This window comes from Lissotriton helveticus, chromosome 10, assembly GCF_964261635.1.
Source record: "Lissotriton helveticus chromosome 10, aLisHel1.1, whole genome shotgun sequence".
Classification (NCBI taxonomy): Eukaryota; Metazoa; Chordata; class Amphibia; order Caudata; family Salamandridae; genus Lissotriton; species Lissotriton helveticus.
In genome coordinates, this window is record NC_136071.1 from 1176291546 (window position 1) to 1176318138 (window position 26593).

The following is a 26593-nucleotide window of genomic DNA, read 5'->3' on the forward strand; positions in this document are numbered from 1 at the left end:
ACCCAGCATTATCTCAATCCCCCACCCACCCCTCGCTGCTTAATTGCTTTGCAGCGCTCGTGTATGTCCCCCCCAACCAGACCTAAAGCCCCGCCTCCTCCACTGTCTATGTTGCAGCTATCTTTGCTTGTTTTTGTCGGACAGCAAAAGCGTGCCTTTGGCCTTTTTGATTTCATCTCTGATTGCGTCTCCGTAAACAGCACCCCATTCCAGCGAAAGGCGCGGCTCGCCAAACTCTATCTGTTCAATATTTTCTGCTTGAAATTAGCAGCAGAGCACAGACGGCATACTGTGGGGCTCACTAAATGCATAAAATATTGAAAAAATAGAGTTAGGTGATCCGCCTTTTTTTCTTTTTATTATTGTAATCAGGCAATGCAGTTGGGCGGGGGAACGGAGTCCGATTTCTGCCTGGTCCTAATATGGAGGCTATCAGCTCAGCCACGATAATAGAGGTGAGACGCACGCGCGTGCCCGATCGGAGGCTCCTCCGTTCTCACCGCTCAGTCTCCTCCTCCCCAGCGCGACTGACCGCAGAGTGGTCTGAACACCGAAGGCGTAGACAAAGGGAGACGCACATGGGCAGAACACTGAGAAGGAGCAGTTCGAGGATGGTAAGCCAGAGAGATCAACCAGAAGAATTTTTACCTCCAGCTCAAAGGCCACAGCAAACATCCACTCACTATATCCTTCTGCTATCATTCCAAATCCAAATAACTGACTAACCTATCTACCACTTATAATGTACTTGCATGTCCCACTATACTAATTCAGCACTAATCCTCTATGGGTCCCGGAGTAGCGTGCTACTCGCCGAAAAAGTGCGTTGACGCCTCGTCAGGGGTAGTAAGCGCTATATAAATGCAATTACAATACAATACAATACAATACAATACAATACTGCCCTGTGCCGGGGCATTTAAGATCCAGCTTGGGCACCTAAATCTATACTTCGGAAACTGGTCTTTTAATGGTTGCGTCTAGGCGCTTGTGGCCGAGCTGCCTTTCATTAGTTATATTTGGGCATTTGTTGTTGTACTTTGGGATACAAAGGCTGTGATTTTGACCTATTGTGGATTTATTCCTAATATAGCCAGGCTGTGCTAAAGGCATGTAATTGTTGTTGGTATTTCACGATTGCCCCTGGAGTATCATCTCAACACCCGCTTATATAGGGGTTTGGTAAATAAAATCACCTTGTGGTTGTTTTTTCTATTAGGTTAATCTTAATTTATTCCAGTTTTTCTCTCTTGTGGTGTCATTTCCATGATCACATCCTGGTCAAATGCCCCACGGCAGCAATTGGTGTGGTAGCACACTCTCCCTTCCTATGCGTTCATTGGTGCGGGGGCATTTGAGGGTGAATTATATTCCTAATGCCACCCTTGGAATTTTGGGAAATATACTGCTGTGCACTGTGGTGGGATAAATTGCAGTTAGAGCAACTGAAGGCAACATGTGACCCAATCCAATATCCCAAGAAGCGACGTCACAAAAGCGCAATTGATTTACATGCTCCCCTGAAGTGCCGGCGCCAATCCTACTTCCTTCAACCCAGCAGCCGCATGTCCAAAGTGGCACCCACATTTTAATGGGTTGCCTTCAATAAAATGCTACTTGTACAAGCATTAGTGAAGCACCTATGGTGTGCACGCGTGGCATCACTTTACCCATGAGGTACGTGCCAAGCGCTCGTTGCTACAATGCACACTTTGCGTCTTTCAATATATTTACTACAAAGTGCAGGACCTTGCCAAGGGATTTTGCACACCACATACATTCACTTCAAAAATAAAACGTGTAGGTAAAAAACATTGTCATTTACAACGTCAATAGCTCTAACTCACAAATGCAAGACCTATTTGCATTGCAAATGCTTGTTTTTAGATTTGATATCACAACTATAATATTCCATGCAAGTTGGTTCGCCACTCTCTACTAGGAAGGTTGTAGTACATTCTCTGATTTTGTCACGTCTGGACTATGGCAATTCCCTGTCTCCCAAAATACGCTGCGTCACGCGTTCACGTTGTTCGTCACGCGTTCACGTTGCTCAGAATGCAGCCGCCGGCGCGGTCCTGAAGTTTCCCAGGCGCGCCTCAGCGTCTCGTCACCTCAAATCCCTACACTGGCTCCCAGTCCAGAACAGAATTTAAAACTCTACCCGGGGATTCAGAGCTTCAGCAAAAACTGTCCGAAACTTCTTCAACAAACAATCCCTCAGATCCGACCAGGCACATTTACTAAAAATCTAACAAGCCAGAGCGGTTGGCAGACATATGCATGTGGAATTTCCGTAACGTGAACCTACAAAAGGCAGCGGAGCGCTGTACAGGGTCAAAGACAAGCAGAGAGTCAACGAGCGACAGGCGAGGCAGAGGGGTTATGGACGGTTAACGCACTGTGATGTAGTGTTCTTTAACCCGTTCCGTGCTTGTGACGGAACCACTCCGTCACGAGCCACAAGCGCGCTGTGCTCATGACGGAGTTGTTCCGCCACGCCGCAGCCGCTCCGCCCACGCTGCATCAATTCCGCGCCTGCGCGGCTGAATTGATGAGCGGGTGGGGCCGTGACGGAACCACTCCATCAAGAGCCACGGGCGCGCTGTGCTCATGACGGAGTGATTCCGTCACGCCGCAGCCGCTCCGCCCACGCTGCATCAATTCCGCGCCTGCGCGGCTGAATTGATGAGCGGGCGGGGCCGTAACGGAACCACTCCGTCATGAGCACAGCGCGCTCGTGGCTCTTGACTGAGTGGTTCCGTCACAAGCATGGCGGCGCCACGCGACACCCCCAGCACCGCGGTGAAATTACCGCCGAGGCCAAGGGGTTAAAGAGGTCGATGGAGCGTTCACTACCAGAGTTAGTATGTCACACTAGAGCGCTCTGTCAGAGTGAGTACTTCACACACTAGAGCGCTCTGTCAGAGGAGTACATCACAAGCTAGAGCACTCTCACTGTCACCCAGTCATTATATTCAACACAGGAGCGCTCTCACTGTTAGAGCGAACACGTCATACGCTAGAGCGCTCTCACTGTTAGAGCGAGTGTATGTATGCATGTAATATTTGTATAGCGCAAACCTTTTCCAAAGGGGGCGGAGCATTGCACAGGGTCAAAGACAAGTGTACAGTGGCGGCTCCTCGAGGGAGTACTGCGGGCCTGTGGGGCGGGGGAGGGCCAGGGTGGGGGCTAGTAAACTCAGGCATACGGCCGCCAGGAGTTAAGTAAATGAATAAAATGAATTACATTGCGTGCGCTGCATTGCATCACGTCTGTCTGCAAGCAGCTTGTGCCCCTCGGTGCCATGACAGCAGGGGGCTACTGCAACTCTCCAAGCTGTCCTATACGACTGTCACCGCCACTGGAATTATGCAGCTGCGGCGATTTTCGCATAGTTATAGATATGCTGCATTTGCCATATTATCCATCACCTGCTGCATAATTAGCAGATTTTTAAAAAAAAGCGCTTCTAGCTCAAACAATTCAAAAGTTACTAAAAATGCAGCAACGCGTATTACCACTCAGTGGAAGGCCCTTTTCAAAACTGGACTGGTCACCTTTCTGTTGCTTATTGCTATATTTGGGTGTTAAACTGAGGTACAACTAATGCTCGGATAGTCTTATTAGGTTTAAAAATGACGAAATAATAAAGCAATACTAAAACAAAATGTGCCACATAATTTGCCCCTTTTTTGCCGCATCATTTACTCAACCCTGCCACATAATCAGGCCCTCTCCTACAGTATAATTCCAGTAGCCCTGACTACAGTACACGGTTGACAGTTGCTTCCTGAGTGCGTTGCACACAAGCCTTTCACACGTACATCCTGGTGAGTCCAAAGCACCAGATGTGGCTGGGGCTGGACAGATCACACCCCAGGCTGAGAGCAGGACAGAGGGATGGGGGAAGGGAGCCTCAGGGGAGAGGATATGGCCTAACGGCTAGGGCGGTGGACCTCGAATATGGGGAACTGGGTTCGAGTCTCGGCAATGACGCTGAACATCCTGTGATTCTGGGCAAATCACTTAATCTCCCGGTGCCCAACAAAAATCAATGTGTCCTCATGTAACGCAACTGGTGCTATGTAAAGCGCCAGATACCCGATTCGGGTAAATTCGCGCTATATAAAACTCTGTAAAAATAAATAAATAAATAAATACATACATAAGAAGCACACTGCTTTGGGCAAGCAGGGCCACTGGCATTGCAGAATTCAGCATGAGCACATTTGCAACTTAATTATGGATTTGCCACACTTGCCACATAACTCACCATCTGCCGCATAGTGTGCAGGGCTCAAAGGGATCATTACTCATTACACAATGGCAAAGGTTAACTGGTCATCTCGGAGGGGACGACTGCAGTGAGCAGGAGTTCACTAGTGCCCTCGGGTCACAAGTAACTCTCCGATCACCGCTCTCCGCTACCCTTTGGCTCGGTTCACACTACATACAGCGGATACACATGGAGGTGAAACCGTTGCACAAACAGAATGTGGGCTCAAACGAGAAAATAATCAGCACCCCACAGGACGTGCCGCGCTACACCACAGGATTTGCCTTTAAACTACACGTCATTTAGTCAGCCCAGCTCAGTATTTGCCCCCCCCGCCTCGCATAATTCCAGTGCGCCTGGAAATAGATTCGGTCGTCATCAAGGAGCTGTGCACGGTCCAGTGCACATTTCACAAGATCACACGTGCTGTCCTCTAGCGCGCTGCTTTCTACAGAGGAGCTCTGCCACACCCGCGCCCTTCACAAACCGCACATATATTTACACAAGGCCTGGTGTGTTTATCAACTGTAATCGCACCCAGGAAGGGTCCCCTCCCTACAGCACTGCGCCTGCCCGAGGCCACCCGGTGGCCATCAGGAGGGCGGGCCCTTAGTCACGTAGGGCTGCCCCCGACCCCCAGCTAATGGTTGCCACCCCTCAGGGCAGGTTGCCCGGTGGAGGTGGGCGGAACTATGACGCACGTCCGGGGCTGGCAGGGAGAGGGTATATCTCCTCCTCTGGCCGTTGTGGTGGCCTCTTTGCCGCTCCGGACGTTGCGTCGTGGACACGCCGTTTGTCCGTCCCGCCATCTTCACTCGTGCTGAGTTTCAAGCCGTCTGAGGGAACTGCAAGTGGGGTGAGTGGCTGCCCCCCCTCTCCCCGAAGCACCTTCCGGTAGGCCTGCCCAGCATTTGCTGGTTTATAATGCTTTCAGGGGAAGGGGCAGATTTAAGAGCTCCTCCGTACTTGGTCAGGCTCCCTGGTTTTGCGACGGAGAGGTAGAGATGTGAGAGGCTGGCGCCGATAATTTCAGTGTCCGCTTGGCGTGCGTACGGAGGGTGCAGGTTCGAACCCCTGTCTGCGAGTGTAGGAAAGCTTCAGTGCATTGGGGCATACTGCCGGGCGTTGGACCGCTCGTCTGTCTTGGCAGTTTTGCGTTATGAGTCGAATCCCCATTGCTAGATCTGTCCTCAGGATATGGCTTCACCCCCCAATCTTAAAAAAAAAAAAAAAAAAAAAAAAAAAAAAAAAAAAAAAAAAAAAAAAAAAAAAAAAAAAAAAAAAAAAATAACGATCCTGGGGCCTTACCAAGTGGTAGTCTGTCCTTCTTATGCGCATTCCCGGGACCTGCACTGTTTTACTTATCCTATGTAGAACAATAGTCAATTTGCTCTTCCTAATACTGCTGTCGTCTGTCAGTTCTCCCAAGGCTCTGGATGCGGGAAACCAGCCCATCCGCTGAGCCTTCAGCTCGGGTACACCAGCTGCTTCTCAGTAGTATGTAGGGTCTACAGCCTGCAGTTTTACTCAGTTCATGTACTAGCAGGGCAATTGCGCCACTGCCTGAGCCGGGACTGCCAAGCTTACCTATAGAGGTGGGCCCCCAGAAGACTCTCAATATAGAAGTGCCCAGGAAGTGAAATATCAGCCGTATGAAGGCACTGAATGTCTATCTGGTATTCCAGACCCCCTTTTCTTCGCTCTCCATATTAAGGCGTTGGCTTGCACATTGGGCTCCTAGCCGGAATTGGACCCACGGTTTCTCACTGGGTTAGCGGGGTTGGGCTCCCCGGGGCTGCGTTGACACAGCCTTGTGTGAACTTAAGTATCCTTCAGATTCCCGTGTGCCCCCCCCAAGGTGAGGAGTTGGCCTATACTGGGAGCACCTTGGTTCAGCTTATTAATCCCTTAGGTCGGGGGTCGAAGTCAACGGTATAGACCAGATATTCATGAGGTAGCATGGTTGAGCTGCCCCCAGGTCGAAGGGGCATGGGATACCAGCTGTTTGCATTGGCAAGCCTGTATATAAAATGTAAGTCCTCCTAGGCTTTGCGCACTGAATACCCCTCTGTACTTGCTGGGGTATAGTTGCACAAGCGTTCACGAAGCACAGTTCAGTGACTTTGGAGAACGGCGCCTCGGGGGTATATGCTCAGGCATGTACTGATGCAGGTAGGGATCTCAAGGGGGCACTTAGATCTGTCCCGGCAATCCCTTTGTGGTGGTCTTAAGTAATCCCACAGACAGCGATCTTAGTCAGATTTGGCTGGGGATGTCTTAGGGGTGGCGGACATAAGTTTTGAAGCTAGCCTGTACATCACTCTCAGACGTTCCAAAACAGATCAGACAGGCAAAGGGTCGGTTACCCGGTTGGCCCCCTTGGGTGACCCCTGCTATTACCCTGTAGAGACCCTCAAGTCCTTCCTCGCTCACGTCCTGCGGTCCCAGGTTACCTCTCAGCCATGCTGACCTGGGTCCCTTGACCAAATACCAAATGGATAAAAATATGCTTGCGTGCCTTAATAGAGCTGGTTTGCGGAGGCAAGGGAAAAGGTTCTCCAGCCATTCATCCCGTTGGGGGCTGCCACCTCTGCTCTCAAGGCTGGCATGCAGCCAGAGAGTGTTCAGAAAGGTAGCATGGCCTAAAGCTGTCCCCAGACTAAACCCGAGAGGGCGGGTGATGCCTGCTGTTATACCTTTTCAATCTTGTATTGGCACATGCAAGGTCATCGTCCTATTCATAAAAGGATATTATTATCCCTTCCATGCCTCTGTGCGCTTGTAGGATAGCAGCACAAGCGTTATTGTAGGCACACTGTCTCTATGTTGTGCGGAGAGTGGCGTTACAGCAGTAGTCATAACCTGGCTGGGTGTAGCCTGCTGTTGCTTGTCGTGAAGGGTGTTCAAGTGTCAGGGCTGGTGCTGGAACGCCGTTAATTTGACACGAAGCGCCTTCAACAGTAGGGGCCCCTTCTTCCCATTGTCATTCCTGGTAATATGACTCTCGAACCAGGGATGGTACACAAATTTTGTGAGGGATAAGACCCAGGGTATCGGCAGATTAGGGGCAGAAGGGCCTGCGTTTCGTCAGGCATGCTTCTTATGTCCCTGGTGAGGTGCTAAGTTGTGCCAAGCAATTATAAAGTTTAGGAAGGAAGCTCTGTGCCATGAAGAAAGTTACCCAACAGAGGGGTCGGGGCTTCTTCAGACATGAAATGATTCAGGACAAAGTAAAGGTTACTTCAAGGTGGATGGAGTCCTGACGCCGGTTGGCTTAGACTTATTCCTCCTCAATTTAAAAAAGGCTCTGCTGAGCAAGGGTTGCAGGTAAAAGGAGTAGCGTTGGTGGGGGACCCGTGCGACGGCGGGGACCATCGCACAGGCTGTGGTGGAGTTACAGGGCAATCCGGAAACAGAGAGGTGCGAATCAGTACTTCAGCGGGCACATAGGGGTGCCAGAGCCTAACCTAGAACCTCATGTGAGGCTAGGAATCCGAGACGGCGCCCCAGTAGTCCTTCGGGCGGTTGTGGGCCTGTGCAACCGGGGGTTGCTTAGATACGCCCCGCAAGGGGCGTGAGTAGTTTATTACCATAATGATCAGCAGCGGGGTGGTTCGCCACTGTGCTGATTGGCTCATCAGGCGGGCAGGTGGCGAGAATGCGGCCTGCCCTTGGATTGCCCGTAAGATAACCCAACGTGATTACATAATGTTGTATGTAACAATAAACCTGCAGCAATTTTTCCCAATCTTAACACTTGTGTCTGTGTGTTATTTGCGGGATGTTGTTATGGGGGCGGGGGGTTCCTGTGGCCCTGAAGTGACTATGCGCCTGCCCGAGGCCACCCGGTGGCCATCAGGAGGGCGGGCCCTTAGTCACGTAGGGCTGCCCCCGACCCCCAGCTAATGGTTGCCACCCCTCAGGGCAGGTTGCCCGGTGGAGGTGGGCGGAACTATGACGCACGTCCGGGGCTGGCAGGGAGAGGGTATATCTCCTCCTCTGGCCGTTGTGGTGGCCTCTTTGCCGCTCCGGACGTTGCGTCGAACACGTCGGGACACTCTTTCCCTCCCTACCTCTAACCCTGAGTGTCAGCTATGGGGGGGCTCCTGAGGGAGTTTTAATGTGTTTTCCTTTTTCGTTGCAGGTGGAGTTACAGGGCAATCCGGAAACAGAGAGGTGCGAATCAGTACTTCAGCGGGCACATAGGGGTGCCAGAGCCTAACCTAGAACCTCATGTGAGGCTAGGAATCCGAGACGGCGCCCCAGTAGTCCTTCGGGCGGTTGTGGGCCTGTGCAACCGGGGGTTGCTTAGATACGCCCCGCAAGGGGCGTGAGTAGTTTATTACCATAATGATCAGCAGCGGGGTGGTTCGCCACTGTGCTGATTGGCTCATCAGGCGGGCAGGTGGCGAGAATGCGGCCTGCCCTTGGATTGCCCGTAAGATAACCCAACGTGATTACATAATGTTGTATGTAACAATAAACCTGCAGCAATTTTTCCCAATCTTAACACTTGTGTCTGTGTGTTATTTGCGGGATGTTGTTATGGGGGCGGGGGGTTCCTGTGGCCCTGAAGTGACTATGGCTGTGCCTGCGGTCGACACAAAGTCTAAATGTGTAACGGCCCAGAGTGGTCATTGTGTCTCCCTACTTGGCGCCTACACCACTTAGTAACAGTTAGAGTGGCGTAGAGGCCCGAGCCCTGCCCTGCCTGGGGGTGCCGGCCACAGAGGAAGCCGGCCCTGCAGATCTGTGTTCGAAGTAGGCGAGGGTGGGGTGGGGGGGGGGAGCTTCCTCCCTGCTGAGGGCGGGGGCAGGGCAGGTGTGCACCACCATCGGAAGCACAAGCAGCTGCGGGCTCTGCAGCGTGACACGGTGACCTCTGCGACAGTCACGTGTCAGGCGCTGAACACACAACAGTGCGACCAGGAAGTGTGCACAAAGAAACACAGTGAGGTCCGGAGCACAACCAGGGACAGTGATGAGAGACACCCGCAGGGTGGACGTCACCAGGCGCCGATGTGCACAGAACTAGATCAGACATCACTATCACCAGTGCACACACCAAGATCAGACATCACCAGTGCACACACCAAGATCAGACGTCACCAGTGCACACACCAAGATCAGACATCACCAGTGCACACACCAAGATCAGACGTCAACATCAGCACACACCAAGATCAGACATCACCAGTGCACACACCAAGATCAGACATCACCAGTGCACACACCAAGATCAGACATCACCAGTGCACACACCAAGATCAGACATCACGCGTGCACACACCAAGATCAGACATCACGCGTGCACACACCAAGATCAGACATCACGCGTGCACACACCAAGATCAGACATCAACATCACCAGTGCACACACCAAGATCAGACATCAACATCACCAGTGCACACACCAAGATCAGACGTCAACATCACCAGTGCACACACCAAGATCAGACGTCAATATCACCAGTGCACACACCAGGATCAGACATCACCAGTGCACACACCAAGATCAGACATCACCAGTGCACACACCAAGATCAGACATCACCAGTGCACACACCAAGATCAGACATCAACATCACCAGTGCACACACCAAGATCAGACGTCAATATCACCAGTGCACACACCAAGATCAGACGTCAATATCACCAGTGCACACACCAAGATCAGACATCACCAGTGCACACACCAAGATCAGACATCACCAGTGCACACACCAAGATCAGACATCACCAGTGCACACACCAAGATCAGACATCACCAGTGCATACACCAAGATCAGACATCACCAGTGCACACACCAAGATCAGACATCACCAGTGCACACACCAAGATCAGACATCAACATCACCAGTGCACACACCACGATCAGACATCAATACTGAAGTCCACAGAGACACGCAGAGTATCAGACATCAGTGGTCACAGTGCACCCACTAGCAAGATGAGACATCAATAGTAGGGGTGGGCAGAATTCGCGTAATCGCGTTATCGCCAATCTCCGCGAAACGGTAAAAAATCTCCGCGAACACGCAGAATTGCTTGTTCGCGATGCTATTTTACTATTCGCAATAACTGTTTGCGTGCTCGTGGAGAAATATCTCGCAAACACGCATTTGAGAATGCAAACAAGCAAAAAATGCCACGAAGCTGCGGAACGCAGAATTTTGGGCAATTTTGCGTTCTCCGCGGAACGCAAAATTACCCAAATTCCGCAAGCGGAACGGATTTTACCGCCCAGGCCTGATCATTAGCTACAGTGCACACAGACCAGCGCCAGACACCAAGATTAATAGTGCATGCAAGCAGTAAGTTCAGACATCAGTATTCAAAGTGCACGCGCCTGGACCGCTCTCAAACAACAGCATTGACAGTGCACATTAATAACAATATCAAACAGCAATATTCTCAGTTAACTAACACAGCAAGATCGGACATCAATATTCACAATACACAACGAAACAGTATGACACACCAAACTGCACAGTGCAGTGAACGCGACATCAGACATCCATATTCACAGTGCAGTGAACGCGACATCAGACATCCATATTCACAGTGCACACAAAAGTGTCAGGCACCAACATTCTCAGTGCACAAAGAGAATAGACATTCATATTCAAAGTGCACACAGAAACAGCGGCAGGCCTCACAGCAAGAACAAACATATATATTCACAGTGGAAAGAGACACTATAATACACCAGTATTTGCAGTGCACACAATCAAAGATTAAGATCACACTTCACGGTGCACAATGCACATAGAACAGTATCAGACGCCGATATCAACAAGGCGCACAAAGAGCACGGTCAGACATCAATATTCAAATTGTGCAGTGAAAAGTGTAATAAAACAATAGTAAATGTATTCTATTTATAAAGGTGTTTACTACCCCTGACAGGCGTCGCAGTGCTTTTTCGGCAAGTAGCATGCTACTCCGGAACCCAAAAAGAATTAGTGGTGAATTAGTATAGGGAAATATGAAATTATTTTGAGTGGTGGACATGTTAGTCTGTTCGTTGGATTGAAAAGGATAGTGGAGGGATAGAAGAGGGAAGGGTGTAAAAAGTGTTTTTTTGGGGGGCGGGAGCTCACAGCTGTAGGAGGAGGTTTGAGATGAGTAAAGGGGGAGTTGGAGGGGGAAAGAGTCAGAGGGAAAAGTTTAGAAAGGCTTGTTTGGGAGATCTGAATAGTAAATGAGGTATGAGATGACGCAAGGAGGGTTTGAGGAGGAAAGAGCCTAGAAATGTTTATTTTGTGGATCAAAGTAGTAGAATGGGTTTGGGATGAGTCAGAGGGTAGAGGCAATTTTGAGAGAGGTGTAGGCTGAGAGATAGGGTAGTGCATTGAAGAGAGTAGTAGAATGAGGTTTGGGATGAGTTGGAGTGTGGAGGTAGAGGATATTTTGAGAGCGGTATAGGGTGAGATACAGGGTAGTTAATTGAAAATGCTAAATTAAAAGTAAAGTAATAAATATAAAGATACATAAGTACATTGAAGGTATATATGTATAAGGAAAGCAATATATGTAGATTTAAGTTGCTTTTAATAAACTCAGACATTCAAGTGTTGCTGGACTTTTTTAATTTGTTTTTATATATTTTTTGTAATTCAATATTGAAGCAATTGTTGTTACTGTGCAGAGCTATAGTATATGTTAAGATTCAGATGACGCACAGAGAACAGCGCCATACACCGACATTCACTGTACAAAGATCATGAAGAGACACCAATATTCAAAGTGTGTACAGAAAGGCGGAGCCAATGCAGGGAACACTCGAGACAAGGAAACAAGCATTGGCAACGCCAATAGGCCTGGCTTATAGCGGAGTTGCCTGGTCTGTCACTGGTGAGTTCAGGCACTCGATATGTAGGCATACATGCTCTGTGCTGCTCACCCTCAGCGCCTGGACACCCTCACGGGTGAGCAGAAGCGCTCTACAAATCGACTGATTGATTGATAGACCTCTGAACTCTTACATTCATGCATCCACCCACCGACTCACTCTTGCACTTACCCACCCACAATCAAATACACACAAAATGTCAACATGTATATGCAAGATATATTAGAAGAATAAAAGCAGAAATTATAAGTATATGCAAGATATATTAGAAGAATAAAAGCAGAAAAATGCATCTGTCTAAACAGTACATTTATAAGAAAAAATGATTTAAACCTAGAAGCAGGCGGCCACCTTACAATGTTGCTGTACACACTGTGTTGCTGTTTGAAAGTTCCAGCACGGCTGCCACTTTTAGAAACAACTTGTTGGCCATCTTAGAGTGATAAACAATGGCGCACCGTGAACAATACCATTCCAAGATGGCCGTCCACATTTGACGCAGCAAGTGCTATGGTTGCGGTGTACAAGCCAGAGACCCAGTAGCATTGTCTGGGGACATGCAGATCACAAAACAATACAAGTAAATATTGCTTCAGTTCTCTATAAAAATACAAATAAAATAAAAAGGAGAAGGAAAGGCATGAACGGGGAGCTATAAAAAGAGAAAATGGAAAACTAAAGGAGTGACCCACCAGCCGTGGCACTGAAACACAATCATCTTGTGACAGATGGACATAATCGGGCAAAATGCTGTCACTCAGAGCGATGGAGCCAATAGCCGAAGTGGGCGGGCCCATTGCTTCATAAACAAGATGAGAATGACACTCCAACAGACCAATGGCAGAGGGCTGAGCCAAAGCCCTCCTAGGGCCTGATTACAAGTATAGTTGCTATTTATCGCACCTGATAAATAACAATACCACGGGGTACGTTACTTATAGGGTGCAATAAAGAACACATATTACGAGTTACAGGGGAATCACATGTGGATGTTGGTATTTAATGCACAAAAACATGTATGAAGCTGTTTTACTGCTGTTAAGTTTAGGCAGATTTGACCTGATGAAATTTAACGAAGGTTGAGGTATTTAACGCTTCCAACAATAATCAGATGTGCGAAAGAACACTCAGATTGTAATTGCGACACCTGCACTAACAGGGATTTACACAGGGTTCAGAAATTATTGACTTGTAATCAGGCCCGAGTGTTTGTTTATATGTATACATACATTTATATTGCTTCGTTTTATTACAAGAACCTGACAGGTAATTAAACCTTTCAGATCCTCCTAAGAAGGTCCGACAAGGATTCTCACAATGCAAATCTTCTACCGTAAGGGTTTGCCAAAGGGGGCCATTCAAGCACCTGCAGATAACTGTAAACTGTCAGATTCCATGAAGCAAAACATCTCTCTGCAGACCTCAACCGAGTTCAATAAAAACCCACCCTTTAATGCCTCTGGGCTTTGACACGTGGTTTTCCAATAAATATGCCAGGTGTACTGCATCAGTCTTAACTTTAAATAATAAACGGATCAGCCAACAGCCTCGATCACTGAACCCACGAGCACTCTTTTTCAGCTGAAGTACACCATTTCTGCCCAATCAAATGATGTAGTCAAGTCATCAGCATGTGGGCGGAGCAAGATCCCCGCTCTCTCATTGGAAGGCTCTGCTTCTGTTGGTCAGGTACGGTCTGGTGACAGCTGCACTGGGAAGCCCCAGCTAAAGATACAGAAAGTGTTATGCTAAAAAAAAAAACAGCACTGAAACACAAACCACCATCCTTTGCACTGAGTCAATAATTTAGCAGTTTGTCCACGGTATTTTCACAAAGGTAATCACACTCAACTTAAAGGCGCGGTATAACATAGGCATGACCCCTGAGCACAGAAGGGCTGTGTTAGACGGATGTATGTTCACCAATAAAACACTTCCGCAACTGGTTAGTCCACAAACACAGAGCAGTACTGAAACAAGATTATGTTCACTCTACACAGAATGTTAGTGTAGCATGGCTATATAGACTGAGTATACAGGAGCACGACTGACCACAGACACACCGGGTTAAAAACACGCGTGCAGAACACAGGCCGCAGGGACACATACTAGTGTAACACAGGCCCATTGTATAGTTATATAACGAGAGTACGTTCAGTGCTCATAAAATATTGTGGTAACGCACATTAAGTCCAACACATTGGTGTGACGTATGTATTCTTAAGACAGAGATTGGTGTTGCAGCACATGTATTCACTGAAAATAGCATGTTTGCATGACCAGTGCATTTACAAAGAACACCGTTAGTGTAACATCTCGCACACCTTGTAGCACAACACACGTGCATTAACCAGTAACTCAACTCGGGCGTGTTCACGGATCAGTGTGTAACACAATACCGCGACAGGCAATACTCACTGAACGCGGAATTAAGAATACCAGGGTCCGCAAGAGAAAGGACTAGATGTGTGACAGCAAGATCCAAAGTGCAGACACAAAATACTAAACAAGCACTGGCAAAGGCAATGTGTGAGCTATAAAGACTGGGCTAATGGCTTTGCCAATGTTTCTTTGCATGAAAGAGAAAAAAAAGAGGCCTCATAAGTGAGCAGTGGAAGGATATAACTCGTCCAATCAGAAGCCTGTGATAAGGGTTGGCTCCTCGGCACAAGCACAGGAAGGAAAACCATCAAATCAAGAGCAGAGACCTGCGATTGACAACAAAGCCATCCAATCAGGGCCAAGGGGCTGACCCAACGCTCACTGTTTGGCACAGTGAGCCGAGAGAGCACCACAATCGCCCCTCCCTGCAGAGTACAACATAGCAACCAGGCACCGTGTGCACAGCGCTCACTAAATTACAATTACCTGCACGAATGTCAAGAGCGCCTAGTGCTCATGAGCGCATTAAAGCGCTTGATCTCCCGCCCTGGTTTATGAACCGGGTAACTGTGCATCGCTCCACGTGCACACGCCGTGCACACGCCGTGCACACGTGCAGTCGTGCATCCGTGCACCGGGCAGTCGTGCATCCGTGCACTGGGCAGTCGTGCATCCGTGCACAGCTGTCTTTCAGTGTCAGAGATCTCAATGGGTCTTCCTAGGGGGACAGGGTCTGAAGTGGGGGGTTCCCTCCCCATGAGGAGGGGCGTGCATTGGGCTTGAACCACAACCATCCAGAAGGACCGGTGGGAGCAGTAGGGTTACGTGGTGGCTTCAGTTACCCCTTGCTACCCAGCTGTGAGCCGTGTGTGGGGGGGGGAGCCTCGTTTTATGGCAGCAACAGCACCCACTCCACGCACGAGTTCTAGCTGCAGCCACAGAGATGACAGCCCTGCTGCAGTCCCGCCCCCTCCCCCACCTACATTGTTTCTGGCTGAAGCAACAGGTACCCCAACCCACCCGGGTCTAGCTGCAGCAGTGTAGCGTCCCCTACCTTGGTTGATTGCAGCAGTAGACACACTACAAGGACATCCACCCTCGTTCTGGTGACACCATTAGCCCCCACTCCCCACCAAACCACCACGCCCATCTCAGTTCAGCATCTTCCCCACCCCGATTCAGACTGCAGCAGCAATATCAAAGCACCCCTGATGTAGCTGCAGCACCGCCCGTGTTACTAGCTGCAGACACTACGTTACTAGCTGCAGCAGCACCGCCCGTGTTACTAGCTGCAGCAGCACTGTGTTACTAGCGCCAGCAGCACCGCCTGTGTTACTAGCTGCAGCAGCACCGCCCCGTGTTACTAGCTGCAGCAGCACGGTGTTACTAGCGCCAGCAGCACCGCCCGTGTTACTAGCTGCAGCAGCACCGCCCCGTCTTGCAGCAGCACCGCCCAGTCTTACTAGCTGCAGCAGCACCGCCCCGTGTTACTAGCTGCAGCCGCACCGCTCCGTGTTACTAGCTGCAGCCGCACCGCCCCCCATGTTACTAGATGCTGCCGCGGCGCCCCCATGTTACTAGATGCAGCCGCTCTGCCCGCAATGTTACTAGATGCAGCCGCGGCGCCCCCATGTTACTAGATGCAGCCGCTCCGCCCCCATGTTACTAGATGAAGCCGCGCCGCCCCATGTTACTAGATGCAGCCGCGCCGCCCCCATGTTAGTACATGCAGCCGCCCCCATGGTACTACATGCAGCCACGCCGCTCCCGTTACTAGATGCGGCAGCACCCTCCCCGTGTTACTAGTTGCAGCAGCACCCTCCCCGTGTTACTAGTTGCAGCAGCACCGTCCCCGTGTTACTAGTTGCAGCAGCACCGTCCATGTTTCTAATTGCAGCAGCACCGCCCCGTGTTACTAGTTGCAGCAGCACTGCCCCAGTGTTACTAGTTGCAGCAGCACCGCCCCAGTGTTACTAGTTGCAGCAGCACCGCCCCAGTGTTACTAGTTGCAGCAGCAACACCCCATGTTACTAGTTGCAGTAGCACCGCCCCAATGTAATTAGTTGCAGCAGCACCGCCCCCATGTTATTAGTTGCAGGAGTACCACCCCATGTTACTAGTTGCAGGAGCACCGGCCCCATGTTATAAGTTGCAGGAGCGCCTACCCCATGTTAAAAGTTGCAGGAGCACCGCCCCGGGTTACTAGTTGCAGCAGCACCACCCCATGTTACTAGTTGCAGTAGCACTGCCCCAATGTAATTAGTTGCAGCAGCACCGCACCCATGTTATTAGTTGCAGCAGCACCGCCCCCATGTTATTAGTTGCAGCAGCACCGCCCCATGTTACTAGTTGCAGCAGCACCGCCCCAGTGTTACTAGCTGCAGCAGCACCGCCCCAGTGTTACTAGTTGCAGCAGCACCGCCCCAGTGTTACTAGTTGCAGCAGCACCACCCCATGTTACTAGTTGCAGTAGCACCGCCCCAATGTAATTAGTTGCACCCGCACCGCCCCCATGTTACTAGTTGCAGGAGCACCGGCCCCATGTTATAAGTTGCAGGAGCGCCGCCCCGGGTTACTAGTTGCAGGAACACCACCCCGTGTTACTAAAAGCTGGAGCACCACCCTGTGTTACTAGTTGCAGGAGCACCACCCCGTGTTACTAGTTGCAGGGGCACCACCCTGTGTTACTAGTTTGCAGGAGCACATCACTTGTGTTACTAGATGCAGCAGCAACGCCCCCATGTTACTAGTTGCAGCAGCGCTGCCCCGTGTTACTAGATGCAGCAGCGCTGCCCCGTGTTACTAGTTGCAGGAGCACCGCCCGTGTTATTAGTTGCAGCAGCACTGTCCCCGTGTTACTAGTTGCAGCAGCATAGCCCTGTGTTACTAGTTGTTGCAGCACAACCCCATGTTACTAGCTTCTGCAGCACCGCCCCATGTTACTAGTTGCAGCACAACCCCCATGCTACTAGTTGCAGCAGCTCCTCCCATGTGTTACTAGTTGCAGCAGCAGCACTCCCACATTACTAATTGCAGCAGCCCCTCCCATGTGTTACTAGTCGCAGCAGCACCATCCCTGCGTTACTAGTCATAGCAGCACTGCCCTGTGTTACTAGTGTCAGGAGCACAATCCCCATGTTACTAGTTGCAGCAGCAGCACCTCCCCCCATGTTACTAGTTGCAGCAGCACCATCCCCATGTAACTAACTAGCTGCAGCATCAGCACCCCATTTTACTCGTTGCAGCAGCACTGCCCCCTGTTACTAGTTACAGCAGCGCCACCCACCTGTTACTAACTGCAGCAGTACCCCGTGATACTAGCCTCAGTAGTAGAGACCCCCTTACTCCACTTACATAAGCCCCAGCCTGGGAAACGTCGTTTACAACGCGGTGTTTACACCGCACAACCTTTTCCACGCAGCTATTACAACGCAAGTCGTTACTACGACTTGCGCTGGATGGCGCTGTGGGATAAGGAATGTTGTAATTTTATATTCCAACACCTTCCCTACTGTTACGGGGACTGGTGTTGGAATATAAAATTATAAAATTCCTAAATCCGCGCCCTCCAACGCAACTCGTTGTAACGACTTGCGTTGTAAAATCTGCGGTGTCAAGTACTGCGATCTAAAAGATCGCGTTGTACTGACATATATCCCCCCAGCCTTCCTGTCAGACATGGTGCTTCATGCAGCAGGAGATCCCGACGTCGCCCAGGCTGCAGCAGCAACACTGCCTGTGTTAGTAGTTGCAGCAGCACAGCCGCCCCGTGTTACTAGTTGCAGCAGCAACGCTCGACCCAATGATCGCCCCTTCCCCCATATTACTAGTTGCAGCAGCACCGTCACCCGTGTTATTAGCTGCAGCAGCACCATCCCCCATGTTACTTGCTGCAGTAGCACTGCCCCATGTTACTAGATGCAGCACCGTCCATGTTACTAGTTGCAGCCGCGCCAACCCCATGTTACTAGTTGCAGCAGCACTGCCTCATGTTACTTGTTGCAGCAGCGCTGCCCCGTGTTACTAGTTGCTGCAGCACCGTCCCCCATGTTACTAGTTGCAGCAGCTCTGCCCCGTGTTACTAGTTGCTGCAGCACCGTCCCCCATGTTACTAATTGCAGCAGCACCGCCCTGTGTTACTCAATGCAGCAGCACCGTCCCCCATGTTACTAGTTGCAGCAGCGCCGCCCTGTGTTACTAGTTGCTGCAGCACCGTCCCCATGTTACTAGTTGCAGCAGCGCCGCCCTGTGTTACTCAATGCAGCAGCACCGTCCCCCATGTTTCTAGTTGCAGCAGCGCCACCGTGTTACTAGTTGCTGCAGCACCGTCCCCCATGTTACTAATTGCAGCAGCACCACCCAGTGTTACTCAATGCAGCAGCACCGTCCCCCATGTTACTAGTTGCAGCAGCGCCACCGTGTTACTAGTTGCTGCAGCACTGTCCCCCATGTTACTAATTGCAGCACCACCCTGTGTTACTCAGTGCAGCAGCACCGTCCCCATGTTACTAGTTGCTGCAGCACCGTCTCTCATGTTACTAGTTGCAGCAGCGCCGTCCTGTGTTACTCAATGCAGCAGCACCGTACCCCATGTTTCTAGTTGCAGCCGCGCCATCACATGTGACTAGTTGCAGCAGCACCGTCCCTCATGTTACTAGTTGCAGCAGCGCCACCCTGTGTTACTAGTTGCTGCAGCACCAATCCAATGTTACTAGTTGCAGCAGCACTGCCCTGTGTTACTCAATGCAGCAGCACCACCCCCCATGTTTCTAGTTGCAGCCGCGTCATCACGTTACTAGTTGCAGCAGCGCCACCCTGTGTTACTAATTGCTGCAGCGCCATCCCTCATGTTACTAGTTGCAGCAGTGCCACATTGTGTTACTAGTTGCAGCAGCACCGTCCCCCATGTTACTAGTTGCAGCAGCGCCACCCTGTGTTACTAGTTGCTGCAGCACCGTCCCCAAGTTACTAGTTGCAGCAGCGCCGCCCTGTGTTACTCAATGCAACAGCACTGTCCCCCATGTTACTAGTTGCAGCAGCGCCACCCTGTGTTACTAGTTGCTGCAGCACCGTCCCCATGTTACTAGTTGCAGCAGCGCCGCCCTGTGTTACTCAATGCAGCAGCAACGCCCCCCATGTTTCTAGTTGCAGCCGCGCCATCACATGTTACTAGTTGCAGCAGCGCCACCCTGTGTTACTAATTGCTGCAGCGCCGTCCCTCATGTTACTAGTTGCAGCAGTGCCACATTGTGTTACTAGTTGCAGCAGCACCGTCCCCCATGTTACTAGTTGCAGCAGCGCCACCCTGTGTTACTAGTTGCTGCAGCACCGCCCCCAAGTTACTAGTTGCAGCAGCGCCGCCCTGTTTTACTCAATGCAACAGCACCGTACCCCATGTTACTAGTTGCTGCAGCACCGTCCCCCATGTTACTAGTTGCAGCTGCGCCACCCCGTGTTAGTAGTTGCTGCAGCACCGTCCCCAAGTTACTAGTTGCAGCAGCGCCACCCCGTGTTACTAGTTGGTGCAGCACCGTCCCTAAGTTACTAGTTGCAGCAGCGCCACCCTGTGTTACTCAATGCAGCAGCACCGTCCCCATGATACTAGTTGCAGCAGCACCGTCCCCGTGTTACTAGTTGCAGCAGCACCGTCCCCCATGTTACTAGTTGCAGCAGTGCCACCCCGTGTTACTAGTTGCTGCAGCACTGTCCCCAAGTTACTAGTTGCAGCAGCACCGCCCTGTGTTACTCAATGCAGCAGCACCATCCCCATGTTACTAGTTGCAGCAGCGCCGCCCTGTGTTACTAGTTGCTGCAGCACCGTCCCCAAGTTACTAGTTGCAGCAGCGCCGCCCTGTGTTACTCAATGCAAAAGCACCGTCCCCCATGTTACTAATTGCTGCAGCACCATCCCCACGTTACTAGTTGCAGCAGCGCCACATTGTGTTACTAGTTGCAGCAGCACCGTCCCTCATGTTACTAGTTGCAGCAGCGCCACACTGTGTTACTAATTGCTGCAGTACCGTCCCCCATGTTACTAGTTGCAGCAGCGCCACACTGGGTTACTAGTTGCAGCAGCACCGTCCCCCATGTTACTAGTTGCAGCATCGCCACCCTGTGTTACTATTTGCTGCAGTACCGTCCCCCATGTTACTAGTTGCAGCAGCGCCACACTGTGTTACTAGTTGCAGCAGCACCGTCCCTCATGTTACTAGTTGCAGCAGCGCCACACTGTGTTACTAGTTGCAGCAACACCGTCCCTCATGTTACTAGTTGCAGCAGCGCCACACTGTGTTACTAATTGCTGCAGTACCGTCCCCCATGTTACTAGTTGCAGCAGCGCCACACTGTGTTACTAGTTGCAGCAGCACCGTCCCCCATGTTACTAGTTGCAGCAGCGCCACCCTGTATTACTATTTGCTGCAGCAACGTCCCCATGTTACCAGTTACAGCAGCGCCGTCCCCATGTTACTAGTTGCAGCAGCACCGTCCCTCATGTTACTAGTAGCTGCAGCACCATCCCTCGTGTTACTAGTAGCTGCAGCGCCACCCTGTGTTACTAATTGCTGCAGCACCGTCCCCTATGTTACTAGTTGCAGCAGCGCCACACTGTTACTAGTTACAGCAGCGCCACACTGTTAATAGTTGCAGCAGCTCCACACTGTTACTAGTTGCAGCAGCGCCGTCCCCCATGTTACTAGTTGCAGCAGCGCCACACTGTTAATAGTTGCAGCAGCGCCACACTGTTACTAGTTGCAGCAGCACCGTCCCCCATGTTACTAGTTGCAGCAGCTCCACACTGTTACTAGTTGCAGCAGCGCCGCCCTGTGTTACTAATTGCTGCAGCACTGTCTCCCATGTTACTAGTTGCAGCAGCACCGTCCCCATGTTACTAGTCGCAGCAGCGCCACACTGTTACTAATTGCTGCAGTACCGTCCCCCATGTTACTAGTTGCAGCAGCGCCGTCCCCCATGTTACTAGTTGCAGCAGCGCCACACTGTTACTAATTGCTGCAGTACCGTCCCCCATGTTACTAGTTGCAGCAGCGCTGTCCCCCATGTTACTAGTTGCAGCAGCGCCACACTGTTACTAGTTGCAGCAGCGCCGTCCCCCATGTTACTAGTTGCAGCAGCGCCACACTGTTACTAGTTGCAGCAGCGCCGCCCTGTGTTACTAATTGCTGCAGCACCGTCCCCCATGTTACTAGTTGCAGCAGCACCGTCCCCATGTTACTAGTTGCAGCAGGGCCACACTGTTACTAATTGCTGCAGTACCGTCCCCCATGTTACTAGTTGCAGCAGCGCCGTCCCCATGTTACTAGTTGCAGCAGCGCCACACTGTTACTAGTTGCAGCAGCGCCGTCCCCCATGTTACTAGTTACAGCAGCGCCGCCCTGTGTTACTAATTGCTGGAGCACTGTCCCCATGTTACTAGTTGCAGCAGCGCCACACTGTTACTAGTTGCAGCAGCACCGTCCCTCATGTTACTAGTTGCAGCAGCGCCACACTGTGTTACTAATTGCTGCAGTACCGTCCCCCATGTTACTAGTTGCAGCAGCGCCACACTGGGTTACTAGTTGCAGCAGCACCGTCCCCCATGTTACTAGTTGCAGCATCGCCACCCTGTGTTACTATTTGCTGCAGTACCGTCCCCCATGTTACTAGTTGCAGCAGCGCCACACTGTGTTACTAGTTGCAGCAGCACCGTCCCTCATGTTACTAGTTGCAGCAGCGCCACACTGTGTTACTAGTTGCAGCAACACCGTCCCTCGTGTTACTAGTTGCAGCAGTGCCACACTGTGTTACTAATTGCTGCAGTACCGTCCCCCATGTTACTAGTTGCAGCAGCGCCACACTGTGTTACTAGTTGCAGCAGCACCGTCCCCCATGTTACTAGTTGCAGCAGCGCCACCCTGTATTACTATTTGCTGCAGCAACGTCCCCATGTTACCAGTTACAGCAGCGCCGTCCCCATGTTACTAGTTGCAGCAGCACCGTCCCTTATGTTACTAGTAGCTGCAGCACCATCCCTCGTGTTACTAGTAGCTGCAGCGCCACCGTGTTACTAATTGCTGCAGAACTGTCCCCCATGTTACTAGTTGCAGCAGTGCCACACTGTTACTAGTTGCAGCAGCGCCGTCCCCCATGTTACTAGTTGCAGCAGCGCCACACTGTTACTAGTTGCAGCAGCGTCGCCCTGTGTTACTAATTGCTGCAGCACTGACCCCCATGTTACTAGTTGCAGCAGCGCCACACTGTTACTAGTTGCAGCAGCGCCGCCCTCTGTTACTAATTGCTGCAGCACTGTCCCCCATGTTACTAGTTGCAGCAGCGCCACACTGTTACTAGGTGCAACAGCGCCGTCCCCCATGTTACTAGTTGCAGCAGCGCCACACTGTTACTAGTTGCAGCAGCGCCGCCCTGTGTTACTAATTGCTGCAGCACTGTCCCCCATGTTACTAGTTGCAGCAGCGTCACACTGTTACTAGTTGCAGCAGCGCCGTCCCCCATGTTACTAGTTACAGCAGCGCCACACTGTTACTAGTTGCAGCAGCGCCGTCCCCCATGTTACTAGTTACAGCAGCGCCACACTGTTACTAGTTGCAGCAACGCCGTCCCCCATGTTACTAGTTGCAGCAGCGCCGCCCTGTGTTACTAATTGCTGCAGCACTGTCCCCATGTTACTAGTTGCTGCAGCACTGTCCCCCATGTTACTAGTTGCAGCAGCGCTGTCCCCCATGTTACTAGTTGCTGCAGCACTGTCCCCCATGTTACTAGTTGCAGCAGCGCCACACTGTTACTAGTTGCAGCAGCGCCGCCCTGTGTTACTAATTGCTGCAGCACTGTCCCCCATGTTACTAGTTGCAGCAGCGTCACACTGTTACTAGTTGCAGCAGCGCCGTCCCCCATGTTACTAGTTACAGCAGCGCCACACTGTTACTAGTTGCAGCAGCGCCGTCCCCCATGTTACTAGTTACAGCAGCGCCACACTGTTACTAGTTGCAGCAGCGCCGTCCCCCATGTTACTAGTTACAGCAGCGCCACACTGTTACTAGTTGCAGCAGCGCCGTCCCCCATGTTACTAGTTACAGCAGCGCCACACTGCTACTAGTTGCAGCAGCGCCGTCCCCCATGTTACTAGTTACAGCAGCGCCACACTGTTACTAGTTGCAGCAACGCCGTCCCCCATGTTACTAGTTGCAGCAGCGCCGCCCTGTGTTACTAATTGCTGCAGCACTGTCCCCATGTTACTAGTTGCTGCAGCACTGTCCCCCATGTTACTAGTTGCAGCAGCGCTGTCCCCCATGTTACTAGTTGCTGCAGCACTGTCCCCCATGTTACTAGTTGCAGCAGCGCCGCCCTGTGTTACTAATTGCTGCAGCACTGTCCCCATGTTACTAGTTGCTGCAGCACTGTCCCCCATGTTACTAGTTGCTGCAGCACTGTCCCCCATGTTACTAGTTGCAGCAGTGCCACACTGTTACTAGTTGCAGCAGCGCCGCCCTGTGTTACTAATTGCTGCAGCACTGTCCCCATGTTACTAGTTGCAGCAGCGCCGCCCTGTGCTACTAGTTGCAGCAGCGCCCCATGGCACTAGTTGCAGTAGTAGAGACCCCCTTACTCCAGTTGCATAAGCCCAGCCTTCCTGTCACCCACGGTGCTTCATGCATCAGGAGAGCGCACCATCGCCCAGGCTGCAGCAGCAACACTGCCCCATGTTACTAGTTGCAGCAGCACTGCCCAACCCAATGCCCCCCTCGTCTTACTAGTTGCAGCAGGATCACCCGACTCAATGGTTCTCTCCCCCCCCCCCCACTCCCCCCTCCCCGGTGTTAATAGTTGCAGTCGCACATTCCACACGGGTCGAAGGAAAGGAGCCGCCCCCAGGCCCTCCCATTGTTTCCAGAGCCCCCACCCAGCTGCAGTGGCAGCAGCTCGGCCCCCACCCCTTGAAGGGGAAGCTGCAATACGCCCACCATTTCCTGGTTGTAGGGTCAGCGACCAGCAGAGCCCCCACCCTGGATGACAGGCAGTAGCACGCGAACCCGGGGGGGTGGAGGGGGTTCCCCCCCTCCAGATCAAAGGCAGCAGCACGCGAGCCCCGGCAGGGGGGGGGTCTGCAGACACTACCCCGGCAGTAGGGGCAGCAGCCCAGCCCCACCGCCGTGAGCATGCACTCACCGCCACCCTCGCCCCGGGGGCAGTTTGCAGCAGCCCCCCCTTCCAAGTTGCAGCACGACTGACTCGTGTCCCCCCCCCCCATTGATGAAGATAATGTTGGGGGTGCTGGAGTCCGAGCCCCCGCGCTTTGATCCTACCCCTTCCTAGGGTGCCCCCCGTGCCCTGGTGCCCCCCCCTTGCACCGGTGCCCCCCGTGCCCTCGCCTACCTTGATGATGCTGCTTCTGCGGGGGATGCCCGCCTTGCCGTCCCTGCGCTCGGGGCTGGGGGGCGGCTCCTCGGGCCCCCCCGGGGGCCCGCAGTCCCCGTTGGACACCCCCGAGCTGAGGACGCCGCCCTCGCCGGCCCCCTCCGGCCTGAGCGCGCCGGCCCCCGGGGGGGCCGAGGGCAGGCTGGCCCCGGTCTCCTCGGAGCCCCCTCCCCGGCCGCTCTCCGCCATCCTGCCTCCGCCGCCGCCTGCCTCCTCCTCTTCCTCTCCGCCTCTTCCTCCTCTGCGGGGCTGAGAACCGAGAGCCGAGGCTGAGAGCCCGGGGGAGGGAGGGAAGGAGGGTGGGGCGGGACCAGGCGCCCCCAGCCCCTGCCGCCACCGGAGCACGGGGGTCTGCACGCCCCCTCTCCTCTCCCCACGGTGCTGGAGGCTGCAAGGGAGGGGTGAGCCTCTCGCCATCCACACCCCCCACACACATGGACAGGGGGCTACCCTCCCTCCTATGGACAGGGGGCTACTACCCTCCCTCCTATGGACAGGGGGCTACTACCCTCCCTCCTATGGACAGGGGGCTACCCTCCCTCCTATGGACAGGGGGCTACCCTCCCTCCTATGGACAGGGGGCTACCCTCCCTCCTATGGACAGGGGGCTACCCTCGCTCCTATGGACAGGGGGCTACCCTCCCTCCTATGGACAGGGGGCTACCCTCCCTCCTATGGACAGGGGGCTACCCTCCCTCCTATGGACAGGGGGTACACCACCGGGGGCATTATAGCTCAGATCGGGGGCCTGCCACCAGGGTGGGGGCTGAGACCACCCAGGAGGTTGGACGGTGTGAGGCAAGGGAGAGGTGATCCTCCCCCCCCCCCCCCCCCACTACGGACCGGGGGCATACCCCCCGCCCCCCCCCCCACCCTACGCACAGGGGGCTACCCCTCCGGGGGCATTATAGCTCAGATCGGGGGGCTGCCACCAGGGTGGGGGCTGAGACCACCCAGGAGCACGGACGGTGTGAGGCAAAGGGGGGGAAGCAGACCCTGAAGTGAAAGGTGTGTGTGAGGGGGTAGATTAGACAGACCGAGGGCATGCAGCTGGGGTGAGGGGGTAATTCTCAACCCTCCGCTGCACCCAGGGATGCTTGTCCAGCACGAGCTCCCGTTTGAAGTGCTTCGCACTCAATGTCTGCCTTTAAAGGCAATTAATTGTATTGACACGGGTCGTTTTCGACACACATTGAGGGTCAAATCGAAAGGCCTGGCCCTACGAATGAGCGTCCCTCGAGAGCTGAGGGCAGTATTGCATCTGAGAGCTCCCGGTGTGACGTGTCAGCTTCGGGTTATAGCTCTTGCTTTACAGTACATTATTTAGATTTTTTACCAGCATTATATCAGAAACATAGGGGCAGAGGACCAGCCCTCCTCATCCATTGGCCCGTTGTTGTGTCATTCCCATGTTTGCTCTGCCCACTACTACATCATGGAGTATTGAGTCCGCCCATTTCAGCCATTGGCTAACTTCACTGCCAGTGAGGGCATTCTGCTCTTGCACAATGTGCATTTACACACAAAAAGTAGTCGCTTTCTAAATTTTTACAAAAATCATTCATCAACACTGGCAAATCCAAAAGCAGGCAGCCAACATAAGCCATAACCCATTGGCTTTGCCAAGGCTTATATTTTTTTTACCAT

At 52.3% G+C, this 26593-nt stretch overlaps 1 protein-coding gene across 1 annotated transcript in view; it reads right to left on the minus strand.

The window, feature by feature from the left end:
* PLCL2 (phospholipase C like 2) overlaps nt 1-25168 on the minus strand; it is a 399007-nt gene extending 373839 nt beyond the window's left edge. The window contains exon 1 of the mRNA XM_078664019.1: nt 24905-25168. Coding sequence (XP_078520145.1) covers nt 24905-25135 — 231 coding nt within the window. The 5' untranslated portion in view covers nt 25136-25168. The remainder of the gene's footprint in view (nt 1-24904) is intronic.
* Nucleotides 25169-26593: the final 1425 nt, after the last annotated feature.